At 39.5% G+C, this 16,238-nt stretch overlaps 1 protein-coding gene across 1 annotated transcript in view; it reads right to left on the bottom strand.

Annotated features, from left to right (window-relative positions):
• The window catches only part of LOC127627101 (transformation/transcription domain-associated protein), a 109,362-nt gene that overhangs the window by 73,280 nt on the left and 19,844 nt on the right, over window positions 1-16,238 (bottom strand). The window contains exons 21-31 of the mRNA XM_052103346.1: window positions 15,317-15,468; window positions 9,515-9,714; window positions 9,021-9,238; window positions 8,708-8,905; window positions 8,337-8,597; window positions 8,089-8,250; window positions 7,154-7,250; window positions 3,607-3,728; window positions 3,127-3,297; window positions 2,767-2,835; window positions 246-365 (exon numbers count right to left, since the gene is read on the bottom strand). Coding sequence (XP_051959306.1) covers window positions 246-365; window positions 2,767-2,835; window positions 3,127-3,297; window positions 3,607-3,728; window positions 7,154-7,250; window positions 8,089-8,250; window positions 8,337-8,597; window positions 8,708-8,905; window positions 9,021-9,238; window positions 9,515-9,714; window positions 15,317-15,468 — 1,770 coding nt within the window. The remainder of the gene's footprint in view (window positions 1-245; window positions 366-2,766; window positions 2,836-3,126; window positions 3,298-3,606; window positions 3,729-7,153; window positions 7,251-8,088; window positions 8,251-8,336; window positions 8,598-8,707; window positions 8,906-9,020; window positions 9,239-9,514; window positions 9,715-15,316; window positions 15,469-16,238) is intronic.

Genomic DNA, 16,238 nt, shown 5'->3' with positions numbered 1-16,238 from the left:
AAAGTTTATTTAATGTTCTTCTTGTCACCCAAAAAGTAATATTCTTGAATTATCTCAATTTGGCGGCTCTCCTACACAAATATCAATATGATTATTTGAGTAATCAGCATTTCATATAATTCAATCGATTGACGGCATTAATTGAAACAAACTGCACTACCATTTACTAACATGCATTTGCCATCTTCATATTTTGTGCATGCAGATTTATAAGCAAATGAGTCTGGAGAGGACAAGTTTTGTACCTCTATGAGCATGGCCCTTTCCGTCTTCATCACCACCTCCAGCAGAGGTTTGACCAGGGTCTGCGGAGCAGCTGGTATCAGGTGGAAGAGATTTATAATGGCTGAACAGATCCTCATTTCCTGCAGAGGGGAATGGAAAAATGTATCACAGGGATGGTTAGTGATAAACCAGCAGTGGAAAACCTGAAAGTACCTCCAGTGGAAGTACCTCAAGTAATATATAATCAACAGTGACATGTGTTGGGGAACATCTGCAGGAAAGTCATTCAGGAAAGTAGGTTAAAAATGAAGAGGCAAGGACTGCCTAGATTCAGACAGGTTGTTTCCTGGAAAAATTTTTACATAATGGATCCATGGGGCATCATATGGTAGCAGGTTTGGATGTGTGAGACATAGGGGTCAAACACAACACCACAGACACAGAAATACTGTTACAAAGACTCCACCAGCACAGATAAACCACAAGCACAATGAGAGCAGAGCCGGTAAAGACCCCACAGCGGACCGCCATCTCACCTCTACACCCTCCATGGCAGGCTGCGCCAGAACAGGAAACAACAGACATAATCAGCAAAGCTGTGTGGGTAATGAGTGCTGTATGGACTGAGGGGATGGGTTCCACTGAATGGGTGTGTGTGTGTGTGTGTGTGTGTGTGTGTGTGTGTGTGTGTGTGTGTCTATGTTTAGCAATAATGTGCATGGCTGCACACTTTGTTGCTTTCACGCAGACCAAAAAAAAACTTCTGTGCAGAAGGCTCCAGAATGTATGAAAAAAAAAAGAATGTCCACTGATATTCAGAATGGAACTGAAGCCATGAGAAATCTTATGCAGAAATATGCAGCACTGATTACTCGCAAGGAGAGTATCCTAGAAATAGTTGTCAACCGATATTTCGCTGAGGCCGATAAATTGGCCGATCTTCTAAATTTTTTTTCTTAAGGCTTCGAGGGTGCCGAGAATCACCTGCATGCATGTGAAACATCTGAGACATGTAAATGAACAATCTGTTTTTTTTGTTATGTGCCATCTTGCTGCTACAATAATATACACCGCATTCTCATTTAAATCAGAGCCGCAATAGAGGCGTCTGAGCTCATAATGTTAAAGTGGTCGCTTGTTTCACTCTCATCAACAGTTCCCTTGTCTAATGATAAAAAACGAGAAATATAAATAAAACTAATAATATATACTGAAACAAAAATGCAACGAGTGCTACTTGGGTATAAAGTCAAAATCTGCTAGTACTCTTCGGCAAAGGGATAGTCTATCTCATGAAAAAAGGATATATCCAAGGCACTCAGACTTAAGTATAACATTTAAAAAGCCTTTATTAAACCATGGCTAGAATAACTGATTTATTCTAGCCATGGTTTAAAAGCTTTTTAAATTTGGAATTGCAAAGATAACATTTCCAAACATACAAAAGCCCACAGAGGCCATGCTTCATGCATTATTTTCTAATCACATCACGATATAATACAATTTCTCAACAATAATTTTTCTAAAAGTAATGCATGTTATCTATATAACTTACAGATATTAAATAATGATCATCCTGGCAAAGTTAGCATAAATATTTGCAATAAACAGCATATGTATATTTTTAATTTCAAATCAAAGAAATGAACCATTTTGCATTAAATTTGAATTTCTTCGTAAAGAATGGTACAGTGAAAACTGTAAAGGACTGGCACATTCCTGCTTAGGTGGCCGAAGGGTCTACCGAACAGAAATGGGTTTTGCTCAGCACAAAAAAAATACATGAATCCCTTGGTGCTTCATCTTACTATATTTGGAACTATATTTGTTATTTTAGACAAGACAAGTTATTTTAAACTTAGGAAAATTTAAGAACACTACCATCAGCATATAGGCTTGCACGCAACGCACTCTCATAACGAATAAATCTGAGTTCTATGCTCTCCCTGAACTGACCTTCTTTTTCTCTGCATGAGAATAATAATGTATGGTTGGTCATTCTGTCAATATTGAAATAAAATAAAAAATGCAGGAACAGAGGGCCAATTTGCATGTAATTACAATACATTTTAGAGAAAGGCAGGGCGAACAAGACAAAAAGAATGGCAACTCTTTTTGAGGCGTGGAAACGGCTAGTTTTTGTTTATCCCCCTTTCACCTTTTCTTCCTTTACAAGGTTATCTGTCCAACAAGATAACAAGGATCCAGAACACTGAGGCTTGTTACCAAGTCAGCCTGGAGGGCAGTTGGCGCCTAATTAATCATTGATTGTAATATGGCCACTCACAGAGTCTGAGTAGGGTGATCAGGGCTGGTGGGGGAGTACTCAGCTTTCAGTATCCAAAGATTCCTTCAGCTCACAGACAAATAATGAGATTTCCGGCTTGTGAAGTTCAACAGATAATTCAAGGAAGAGTGAAACACACCATGTCTCTGACTTCTTGAGGAGAGTGTTTGTAGAGTGAAAGATGCGGCATAAAAACCCAACAAACCCCAGTGTATGCCACAGATATCTACATCAAAATTAAAACTTATACTCACACTGCCATCACTGCGTTGGCCTCCTTTATGCGTGATCACCACCACCTCCATCCACTTACGCAGATGTTGCTGCAAGAACATGAAAAGCATAGATTCTGTACTCTTGGCTTTATTTAAACTCTTTGAATAATACACTGTACTCTGACAATTTTCAGTTCTTTTCACTTACAATGGATATCTGGGAGGTAATATGAGGGTACAACAACTGTACATCCATTGTAAATGCATAACTGCTAACACATTTGTTAGGATGAGTGAAATGTATTTTCAGTGGTAATAGGGCTTAAGTTGTGTTACCTGGAACCTTTCTTTTGTCTTAAGTTATCATGAACTCTAAGCTGATTTACAGTATTGACTTACCATCATCTGGTCACAGAATTTGTCATTGAAAGAGTTGGGGAAGAGCCGTGTGACAGATGTCAGTCTATTGACCACATTGAGTGTCAAACTGCGATAGTCTCCGAGCATCATCAGCAGGGGCCGCATGTGCGTATGAATCTGATCAACTTCGATAGTGGCCCCCTCCAAAAACTGAAAACACAAATACACATGAATGTATTTCTTAAGGGTAGTTTTCATGAGCTGTATTCTTACTTTCAAATACAGCCAGACAGAAAAACTCTAAACCCAGCGCAATGGAAAGGCCACGCCAGCTCTCCACAATAAGATGATGCATCAAGGCCAAATTCATTTCCCTCTCTGCCTGTTTCACTCCATCCTGTATTGATCTTTTCTGGCAGAACTCATTAGAAGCAGCAGGACAGAGGAAGAGTGCACAGAAGAGACTAAGAGATTGGAGAAAGAAAGAGGAAATGAGGCCGGTAAAGGGAGAGGGCTGACCTTTCTCATACAGGCCTCTCCTGCCTCCTGGAGCTCACTGTTAGTAGAGTTGAGGGCCTTGAAGAGTGCAGCGATGATCTTCTCCCGGGACTGTGGAAGGTAGTTACAGGCCGCCAGGGCATCTGCTCAAATACACAGGGCAGGGAAGAAAAGTTAAATCATTTGACACTCAAACCCTCATTATCCAGAATCTTTAGCATTTTCTTTCAATTACACAGTACATACCAAAAACAACTATCAATAATTTGAATTAAGAAACAAAGCTGCTGCATATATATATATATAAAATATATGACGCACATATATATATGACATACATATAAAATGACAGTACGGGGTGGGTAAAATATCAATTGCACCATTACCAGATCTCGCAAGAGAAACAAGCAACCTGGTCTGGAAAGGCAAGCCCAAAATAAGCCACTTGCCTCACCAAAACATTTATCAGCATAGAAATCTTAATTAAACAAAATTAACAGTTATAACCTGTTACCAGCATTTAAAAATAAAGTTTTCACTCCTGAACAATTGAAAAACACATTTGTTCTGCTACAAATTTAGTTTGTTTGAGGTTTTTGTTCCTTCAACCATTTTTAGTCCCTGGTCATAATTATGAGATGCTAAGAGAGTTACTAAATCATAATTATGAGATGAATTTCTCAAAATGATTACTTATCAATCTCAGAATTGTGAATAAGCATCTCATAACTTTCACTTTCTCTCACAATTTTAACTTCTCAAAATATAGTCTTTTTAATCTCATAATTATAATTTAGTACCTCATAAAAATGACATAATTTTGACTATGTATCTCATAATTTTGAATTAGCATCTCAAATATGACTTTGTATCTCATAATTTTGATTTAGTATCTCAAATATGACTTTGTATCACATAAGTTTGATTTAGTATCTCAAATATGACTTTGTATCTCATAAGTTTGATTTAGTATCTCAAATATGACTTTGTATCACATAATTTTGATTTAGTATCTCAAATATGACTTTGTATCACATAACTTTGATTTAGTATCTCAAATATGACTTTGTATCTCATAATTTTGATTTAGTATCTCAAATATGACTTTGTATCTCATAATTTTGATTTAGTATCTCAAATATGACTTTGTATCTCATAATTTTGATTTAGTATCTCAAATATGACTTTGTATCTCATAATTTTGATTTAGTATCTCAAATATGACTTTGTATCTCATAATTTTGATTTAGTATCTCAAATATGACTTTGTATCACATAAGTTTGATTTAGTATCTCAAATATGACTTTGTATCTCATAATTTTGATTTAGTATCTCAAATATGACTTTGTATCACATAATTTTGATTTAGTATCTCAAATATGACTTTGTATCACATAACTTTGATTTAGTATCTCAAATATGACTTTGTATCTCATAATTTTGATTTAGTATCTCAAATATGACTTTGTATCACATAATTTTGATTTAGTATCTCAAATATGACTTTGTATCTCATAATTTTGATTTAGTATCTCAAATATGACTTTGTATCTCATAATTTTGATTTAGTATCTCAAATATGACTTTGTATCACATAAGTTTGATTTAGTATCTCAAATATGACTTTGTATCTCATAATTTTGATTTAGTATCTCAAATATGACTTTGTATCACATAAGTTTGATTTAGTATCTCAAATATGACTTTGTATCACATAAGTTTGATTTAGTATCTCAAATATGACTTTGTATCACATAAGTTTGATTTAGTATCTCAAATATGACTTTGTATCTCATAAGTTTGATTTAGTATCTCAAATATGACTTTGTATCACATAACTTTGATTTAGTATCTCAAATATGACTTTGTATCACATAATTTTGATTTAGTATCTCAAATATGACTTTGTATCACATAACTTTGATTTAGTATCTCAAATATGACTTTGTATCACATAATTTTGATTTAGTATCTCAAATATGACTTTGTATCTCATAAGTTTGATTTAGTATCTCAAATATGACTTTGTATCTCATAATTTTGATTTAGTATCTCAAATATGACTTTGTATCACATAAGTTTGATTTAGTATCTCAAATATGACTTTGTATCACATAACTTTGATTTAGTATCTCAAATATGACTTTGTATCTCATAATTTTGATTTAGTATCTCAAATATGACTTTGTATCACATAATTTTGATTTAGTATCTCAAATATGACTTTGTATCTCATAATTTTGATTTAGTATCTCAAATATGACTTTGTATCTCATAATTTTGATTTAGTATCTCAAATATGACTTTGTATCACATAAGTTTGATTTAGTATCTCAAATATGACTTTGTATCTCATAATTTTGATTTAGTATCTCAAATATGACTTTGTATCACATAAGTTTGATTTAGTATCTCAAATATGACTTTGTATCACATAAGTTTGATTTAGTATCTCAAATATGACTTTGTATCACATAAGTTTGATTTAGTATCTCAAATATGACTTTGTATCACATAAGTTTGATTTAGTATCTCAAATATGACTTTGTATCACATAAGTTTGATTTAGTATCTCAAATATGACTTTGTATCACATAACTTTGATTTAGTATCTCAAATATGACTTTGTATCACATAAGTTTGATTTAGTATCTCAAATATGACTTTGTATCTCATAAGTTTGATTTAGTATCTCAAATATGACTTTGTATCACATAACTTTGATTTAGTATCTCAAATATGACTTTGTATCTCATAAGTTTGATTTAGTATCTCAAATATGACTTTGTATCACATAACTTTGATTTAGTATCTCAAATATGACTTTGTATCACATAAATTTGATTTAGTATCTCAAATATGACTTTGTATCACATAACTTTGATTTAGTATCTCAAATATGACTTTGTATCTCATAATTTTGATTTAGTATCTCAAATATGACTTTGTATCTCATAAGTTTGATTTAGTATCTCAAATATGACTTTGTATCTCATAATTTTGATTTAGTATCTCAAATATGACTTTGTATCTCATAAGTTTGATTTAGTATCTCAAATATGAATTTGTATCTCATCATTTTGACATCTCATATTATGACTTTTTGTCTCATAATGACTCTAAAAATTATGACTGTATATCATAATTATTACTTTATTTCAACATAATAATATTTTTTTTATCTCATAACTTGAACTTTTTATTTTAATGACTCCTCATAATAACCTTTTAATCTCATAAGTATGATTTGTTTTTATCTCAATTAACATTTAGACGCAGTATCTCATCATTATGATTCTCGTCATTATGAATGTTTAATCTCATAATTATGCATTTTTAAATCTCATAATTATGACTTTTTTCCCTATGAGGCGGAAATGGGCTCCCATACATTTCAGTTAGGATATTGCCTTAAATGCAACTACCTGCAGAAGATAGCAAAGCAGCTCACTAAATTTTGGAAAAGAACAAATATATTTCCTTTCATATATGGATGAGGAAGTAGATAACTGTTATATGGATTGCTAGAGGAAGAAATCAACAAAAGAGATAGTACAGTGCACTTACTGAGGGCAGCAATGCGTAATGGCACCAGTGAAGGAAGACTTTTATAACAGGGCAGCTTCATCAAGGCGGCATCCTCAGCTTCACACAAGTTCAGCAACTGTGAAAATCACACATATTGGAGCTCAGAGAGTAAGCCCAGTTCACACCGCCAGCAACATCGCCTGAGACATTTTCAATGAGAGCATGGCGACTTCCGGTGATATAAGAAAAAGTAGATATGCAACTACTTTTAGATAATTGTACACCTGAAGCACAAATGCTGCAGCATTGTTTATCAGTTGGGTTGCTAGGAGACATCTCTAATGAGAGTCAAACCCCTGCTAAGCTAACGGGAGCGGGAATGGAATGCATTTATGGTTGGAGATCTCACGTAGGAATATCCCACATCCAACTTGAATGGAACGCAGTATAACCATGTACCCTGACAAAACTAAATTTATTACAAGCAACATTTAATTCGCAAATATTATTAGAAAGATTATGATTTTTTATATTAATTAATTGTGAAACTGTTTTCTTAATGGCATGAATCACACTGAAGACCTAGACTGTAAATTCACGGCCCGCCACTGATTCCGAGTGAGTTTGATTCACTCATAGATGATTTAATGCATCGAACACTGCTACACGCTTTATAACACACCCTACACTGCAGAATGTAACTTTTTTAGGGCAAAGAGAACTGATTCTTTGTCAATTTATAAATATATCTTTAGGTCTCATCTGTGATCAAATTTTCAAAGGTTGTGGCCAGACGTGCAGTCCTCCAGCGACAAACAGTAGGAATGCCAACAAGCTACACAGATCGCAGAGTCTAGCAACACCAAGCGACAGTCACTGGCGGTGTGAACAGGGCTTAAGGAGACTAAGATGAAGTACACAGTATAGAGATAATAATTTTATTACATCCAAAAAATTTATTGTTTCAGACTGACCTCTGTGTAGAAGACTTTGTGCTCCACCACATTGAGGTCCATGGTGAAGAGGCGGGGCTGCAGGGTAGTGCAAAATGTGTTGCCTTCCATCAGGCCTATCTGAGCATTGGCAGGTTGGTGCCGCAGAAGGTGTTTCTTTGGAGGAACCATGTCTTGCAGAACCTGGGAGGAAAAAAGGAGTTTTAAATGTTCCCTAAAGAGTTAACTTCCGCAGATTCCATAATTCTATTTGAGAATATAACACTCACTTCTTTGTGAGGCTCCATAATGATGGTGACGCTCTTGCCTGTGACTTGAGCAAGCACCTGCAAGGAGTGCATGGCCTGCTTGCGGACAGTTGAGTTGGGTGAGGTGACCTCACGCACCAGGTCATGGGTCACTAAGTGGAAGGACTTATCCTGGGCTGTCAAAAGCTCATCACTCTTCTCCTCATCCTTCAGAGGAGTGGCACAACGTATCAACAGTTGCTCCAGTGTGGTCTTTGCCATGGCGACAGCACCATTTGACACCTGAGATAAAGCATTGTGTGACAGACAAGTTAATTATTGGTAACCCAAAAGTGGACAAGAGCTAGTAGGACATCACATCAGCAATTCATGAGGTTAGGGATTGTTTGTACCTCTCCTGTAAGGTCCATCATGACAAAGAGCAGAGCTTTGAGGAAGGTTAGCTGGTTCTGCAGCACCCAGATCAGTGGAAGCCTCTCCATCAGGAACTTGATGGACACCACTCCACCCAGTTTAGCATACCAGGCCTGTTCATAGCAGCATGCGCACAGACGCTCCACTATGTAGGAGAAGAGTGGCAGCTGGCACGCCTGAAGAAAGAATCAGAATGGATTTTAACACTAGAGCCCTAAATTGGATTCTGTGTCATTAAGATGTGCTACAAAAAAGATTTGGGGAAGGTCAAATATCGAGTGAAACTCTTACCCTTTCTTTAGAGCCCAGAATAATACTGGCAACATCAAAGATGACAGCCAGGGCAACTTCCCCAATCTTGCACAGCTCCTTCTCCTCATAGGCCATGCAGATGGCGATAGCGTCTATCAACACGAGCGGGTCCATGCCTTTAGAACCATTCTCTTCACTGTGGAACATAGCAGTGCTGGGCTGGCTGCCTGTCTGGTAGCATGGCAGCAAAAAGGGACCTGAGACAAACATTTTTTATGTTTTATGTGAAACCTCAAGTCATGTTCAAATCAGGGTTATTTATAGCTTTGATTTCCATTTTATTTTCAATTTGTCTTTTAAATTTAGTTTTGTTTTAGTTAGTTTTCAATCAATGATTGTTTGTTTTTTTTCCCCAATGTTTTTTAGTTTTATCTTTTCAGACAAGCTTGAACTATCCATTTAAGGATAATAACACTTGTTCAAATGGAACTACAATATGGATAAATTGGCACATAGGCAGAAAGATTTCTCACCGCACTGCTGAGCCACAGCCACCATAGTGTAATGGCGGATTAAGCTGGCTACGAAAGGCAGAGCGCTGGGCCTGAGATCTTTGATGACCGCAGACATGAATGCCCCTGTCAGGGCCTGCTCGAACGTCCTGCGCGCTGGAGTATCCTGAGCTTTATACCGGTGGGAGATGATCACGTTGGGGATCCACTTATCTGTAAAGCTGTTGAAAACCAGCAAAGTCATTGAGCTCAATTCACATCACAACCATGAACTCGCTTCATTACAAGAGCCTGAAGTTGAATAACCCAACCAGGCAATTTGATTTGATTACAGAGTATAAAACACTTTTTGTGTTTGGAGAGCTGAGCCCTGAGGGAGGCTATCATTGTGTCTGGCTGACATTTTGTCTCCTGTTTGGATATTTACCCCAGCTGATAGCACCACGGTGATGGAGTGAATGTTTTATCCATTCTCAAGCCTGTGTTCTGTAATGCCAAATTCGGCAGCAGTGGTGATGGATCGCTCCATTTCATTATCGCTATTTAAAAGGCTTGGTTTAGGGAGAAGACTGAGCCAAATAGATGCAGTGAGAGCAGCCAGATCAATTCAAATTCATGACACTGCTACTTGAAAGGGACTTAATTATCCAGCCTGGCATTAGCAATATTAAGAGAGCATTACGCCTTCTGAAAAAGGCCTCTTACATGGTTACAGCCACAATGAAACAAGGAGAGCAGATTACATAAATCAAGACATCTGAAAGCAGTGGAGGCTCTCGTCCTGTATAACGGAAACGTGGTTATTTTGGCAGGGGCCTGTTTTACTGGATTTGGGGCAAACAGACAAAGTCAGTGGTGGTGTTATGTGACCCTCTAACCCTCCTGCACAACCAGTAGAATTGTCTCTGAGTAATTAGCCCATTTAACACTGTAGACAGTGGTGGACAGGCTGGATGAGGCCCAGAGGACCAGCAAACATAACACAAAGTGGAAAACGCAGAGGCCTGTTTCAGCCCAAGAGTGTATGCAAACTTGGATTTTTTAAAATCCTTTACAGAGATTGCACTTAAAAAGAGCAATTTCTGAACAATTAAATCTTTTCAGAGCAGAGTATAATCAGAATTATTTTTATTCACTATTAAATATGAAATATCAAAATGGACCTTACTATGAAGTTGTTCTTAAAATATAAATAATGCAAACAATGCCAGGTTATTATGGATGAAACATTAACGGTTTCACAATAAACCACGTTCAAATTCCCAAACGGTTAGTATTACCATTTCACATTTAAATATCATTAAAACCGTGCACGATTATCATGATTTGTAAAACTCGCAGTAAATGCAGTGCACACAAACCCAGCATGAGTCTGATGCATGGGCGCAGCATGCAACAATGTTATTGTTGTTCTCTTTCATCATCTTGTGTTCGAGATCCACCTATTGGAAAGTGCATCCGTACCTGACCTCTGCAGAAGCATCTAATAGCACCAAGTCTGGCTAGACAGACAGAAGCGCGTGACCTATGCTCTGTAAGGACCCACCCCCTTACCTGAGAACCTATAAGGACCTGAACGCGCTGCTGTTCCTCAGTTGACAATCGCTTCTCTCAACCTCTGTTTTCTCTCAGCTCGGTTGGAATTGGACTTTCACTAATTTTGTCTACAGGAGGACACATCGCTCAAAATCAGCCTCCGCCAGACGTGACTGTCTTGCTTCAGCCAGGTTAGCGGTTTCTGTTTGTTGCAAGTCGCCCACACTCGCTTAAACTACCAGCAGGCTGCCCGCCTTTCTCTCTCACCACTTCCCCTGCAACACGGCTGCGCGCTACGGATTTTACTCTAGTATGAGGTATGGTGTTTTCCAAAACTATGGCTTACTCTGGGGACAACCTATCGTGTGCCTGCCCGGCCGCATGTAGTGCCCTCATCGCAGCCAGAGACCCTCATCCTTTCTGTGTTGTGTGCATGGATCTCAATGCTGAGAGGCTCTAGAATTTATGGAGAACTGTAGCCACTGCCTGGCTCTGCCTAAAAAACTCTGGCCCCGGAGGCTCAAGGTCACCGCTACCCAGTGCACAGACCTTGAACTTTCCGACTCTGATGGGGGAAACGGTGATAATGACGTGGTCTCTCTTAGCTGGGTTGATCAAAGCAACCCGGCTTTCCCCAAGGTAATTTTCTCAAGAGGACCCTCGTTCACCAATGAGCCGGCTGGTTCTGGTGACGAAGACAATGCGGGCCTTCTCGAGGGTTCGGAGGACAAGGAGGCCATCCTGTCTTCCATGACTCCCCAGGCTAACGCTCCCACGGACTTCCCCCAGTCCATCCTCATCGAGGTTTGTGAGCAAGCGGCACCTTTCGCTCACAACCCCACCCTTTCGGCGGCTGTATCTTTTCTCACACAGAGAAGAGCGCTGCTCACATTCTGAAAGAAGAAATCTCCTCCCTCCTAGATAAATGCAATCAGGGGTTTGCTCCCATTATTTCCTAGTTCCAAAGAAAGACGGCTCTCTCCGTCCTATTCTGGATCTCAGAATGTTAAACAAACATTTGATGAAATACAATTTCATACACAGCACACTCGCTCGCTCAATTAATCAGAATGACTAGTTCACATCAGTCGATCTGAAAGATGCTTTCTATTCTATCAGGGCATATGCTACGAATTCACAGTCCTCCCTTTCGTCCTCTCACTGAGTCCGAGGGTGTTCTGTCTATTTGCGGAGGCAGGCACTGAGAATAACAGGTCTAAGGATCCCAACATACATAGACGATTGGTTAATCATAGCCAGGGGTGCAAGACACTCGCCATGTGCTCGCACACATCACATCACTCGGGTTCAGATTGAATGTGAACGAGCAATTTTACACCTGCCCAGAGTGTTATATTCCTTGGTCTTGAGCTGAATTCAATCTCCATGTGCACACACCTCTCACAAGAATGCATTCACTCTCTAATGAATTGTCTATCACAATTCAAGGAGTGGAAGAAAGTGCCATATCGCACATGTCTCAGATTACAGGGTCTTATGGCATCAGCTATTCAGGTTTTGCCTTTGGGCCTTCTGCGAATGAGGGCATTCATGAAGTGGGTTTTATCCCTCCACTACAGCCTGTTGCACGATATCTGTCGCTCTGTTACAGTGACGTGCTTGTGCACAGTAGCCTTGCGCCACTGGAGGAGCTCAGCCTTGTACACACGTGGAACCCCTCTCGGGGCTGTTATGTTGCGACAAGTGGTAACGACAGACCTGTACTTAACAGCGTGGGGAGCCACTCAGGAGGGCAGGACGGTGAACGGTTTGTGGCCAAGCGAACGTCATTCAGCCACATAAATTATTTGGAGCTCATGACTGTATGGAAAGCTCAGAATCATTTTCTGCCCCGCTTGCAGGGGCATCATGTGCTCGTTGGCTGCGACAATACCACAGCAGTGGCACATATCGATCGCCAGGGCGGTATGCGCTTGCCCAAGCTTCAAGGCCTAGCTCACAGGTTTTTGTGTGGAGCAGGCGGCACTTCCTGTCGTTACGCACGACCCATGTTCCAGGCACTTTGAACAGGGGCGCGGACCTTCTGTCGAGCGGAACCCACTCTACGGAGACTGGTGCCTCCACCTTCAGATAGTGGGCATGTTGTGGGAAAGATTCGGACAGAAGACCGTAGATCTAGTCGCCTCACATGAAAACTCCCATTGTCCTACGTTCTTCTCGCTAAAGGATGAGGACACGCCCTTCAGCATGGACACACTAGCCCACCCATGGCACAAAGTGAGGCTTCATGCATTTCCTCCCCTATGCCTGTTAAAACCCACCCTGGCCAGGGTGAGAGAGCAGGGCCTGTCACTAATTTTGATAGCACTCAGGTGGCCCAAAGAACCATGGCTGGCAGAGATAATTCCTCTTATGGCCCCTCCCTTTAAGCACAGACCTGTTGTCTCAAGCGAACGGGGAGGTATATCACCCCCAACCGGACAGGATGGCTCTTTGGGCCTGGCCCGTGAGTGGACAAATTTAAGCGCGATGGGGCTCCCCCACGTGTGGTTGCCACTATATAGAATCCTAGGGCCTCCTCCACAAGGTCCTTATATGACTGTAAGTGGCAAGTGTTTGAAGGGTGGTGTGATGGGCGTGGTTCCACATCATATTGGTGTTCAGTCTCTTGACATTTAGTTTTTTTTACAAGACCTTATGGATAAAGGTAGGTCTTTTTCCACTATTATGGTCTACCTGGTGGCTATTTCCACTTGTCATTTGGGGTTTGATGGCTCAACGGCAGGGCAGCACCCCCTCATTCGTAGATTTATGAAGCCCGCTATTCTCTCCCAGTTACTAGGAGAAATGTTCCTGAGTGGGACCTCTCTATGGTACTGTAGGCTTAATCTCAGCAGCCTTTTGAGCCCCTGGGAAGCATTTCCCTAAATTTGCTGTCTTTCAAGACAGCGTTGCTCCTGGCCTTATCATCAGCTAAACGTGTCAGTGACCTGCATGGACTCTGTTCATTCCTCATGCACTAAATTCTCTCTTAGTGGAGATAAGGTTTTCCTTAAACCTTTATGCCAAAATGCTTCCCAGCGTTCTCATTTGAGGTAATGGAGCATTCTGCTTTTCTCCCTCCTCCTTTTTCCTCCTCGGAGGATCAGAGGTTGAATACGCAGTGTCCGGTCTGCCTCCAGAAGGCATCAGAACCCACTCCATGAGGGACAATGGAGTTTCATTGCAGGACATCTGTTCTGCTGCCAGCTTGGCTTCTCCCCATACTTTTGTACGTTACTACCGGCTGGATGTTACCAGGACCCCGGTAGCTCATTCTGTCTTGGGGGTGGGTTCTTCATAGCTCTTCCCCTGTTAGCTCCTTTTCTTTTTTTATATATATACACAGTATCTCACAGAAGTGAGTACACAACTCACATTTATGTAAATATTTGAGTATATCTTTTTATGTGACAACACTGAAGAAATGACACTTTGCTACAATGTAAAGTAGTGAGTGTACAGTTTGTATAACTCTACCTGTACACAGTTCTCACGTGTGTGCTTCAGGGTTGCCAGGTGTCTGATTATGGGATGTGTCAAGCACCGCCTCTTTGAGGCGACCGTTCCCTTAACTGGCTTGCAGGACCTCACTGTGAGTGTATTGTGCAATCAGGGAGCTGTCAAAGTCTCCCATAGGTGGATCTCGAACACAAGATGAAAGAGTACAATAGGTTACTGAGATTTGAGATGGATGTTTTAAAATTGTACCCGTTCTATAATTATTTTATAATCCGTTGCAGTCTACAAAACAACCGTCCAATACAAATACTGAAGTCCTCCAATTTCATTTTCAATACAATTGATAACAACCGAAATGCACGATGGCACCAGTTGTGTTTGTATGGAAGGAGAGAGCGTGAGAAATGAAAGAAGCCAGAGTTTCAGGATGAGTGAACAGAATCAAGAATTTCAACAATGTAATAACATGTTATGTAGTTTAGTCACCCAACCAACATATTTTGATAATTTAAAATGTTTAAGTTAATAATAATAATGTAGGCACAACAATAATATTAATAATAAATATTATAATTATTATTATACTGCATTTGCTATTCCCTTGTTTAGTATTTAATTTGTTGTTTGTTGATTTTCAAATATAAAACCTGTTTAAATTATTTCAGTGTGTGTATCAGCACTTTTTGTACATTTTCAGCACATTTAAACAGTACCGAGATAATAATGATAACATTGATAGTTTTGGTCACGATAATCATGATAGGAAATTTTCTTGTACCGTTACATCTCTACCGGGCATAATGCATTTTCAAGTGGTGGTCTTACTTGGGGTGGGCAAGGAGCTGGTAAAGGGCATGCTTGTTGTCCTCTAGACTGGTCATGGCCACCAGGAAGCATTTGATCACCTCCCAGGCCTGTCGTCTATAATACGGCTCAGTATTGGCACTTTTCAGACAATCCAGCGCAGTCTCTATAGCCTTGACACATCAGAATAACAATGTTAAACATTATGGACGAAATATGCCCAAAGTAAGAAAATCCCAAAAATATTACAAATAAATAAATAAAAACTACCTGATTGCATGGCTGACATATCATTTTTATTCAACATATGTTTCACATTTAGATGGTATAAATCTCACTGAAATTTTATGTGATGACACTTAAAGCCCCATCATACATTAAAACATTCTGCACCAGTGATTAGATGCCTCTTAAACCCTCAAATTATAGAAAGACAGCATTAAGTGGCGGGACACGTCAAGGGAGAAGATTAGCTAATTAGTAAGACTCAAGGATGGAGAAGGCAGTTCAGTGCAGAAAAACAGAGCTGTCTGAATGAATTATAGCCAAAGACGGCATGAACACTGACAGCTACGCAGGTCATTTCAGAAAGAAATGTTACCAAAGTTCTCCCTCCTGATAACCCTGTGTTCTTGGAAAAGGTGAAATAAATGGCACATAGTCTGAGAAGAGAGCCATAACTGGCAGTACAGCATTCTTTTACAATTCCTCCAGGTCCTGAGCTGTTCTGCCATGTCGAGACATCATTATGTGTGTCACATAACTTTGTACACATGTTCCATCCCCAAGAGGTTCCTCTACACCAGTGGTTCTCAACAGGTGATAAGCATAAGCGGTTTCATTAAGCGAGTCATTGAGTCGTTCATTCAAACGAATCGTTCAAACGGCCGATTCATCAAGAATGAGACAGATGTTTGTGAATGGGTCATTGAATCTTTGACTC

The sequence above is a fragment of the Xyrauchen texanus genome, chromosome 33 (assembly GCF_025860055.1).
Source record: "Xyrauchen texanus isolate HMW12.3.18 chromosome 33, RBS_HiC_50CHRs, whole genome shotgun sequence".
NCBI lineage: Eukaryota > Metazoa > Chordata > Actinopteri > Cypriniformes > Catostomidae > Xyrauchen > Xyrauchen texanus.
This window is presented reverse-complemented; position numbering and strand designations above follow the sequence as displayed.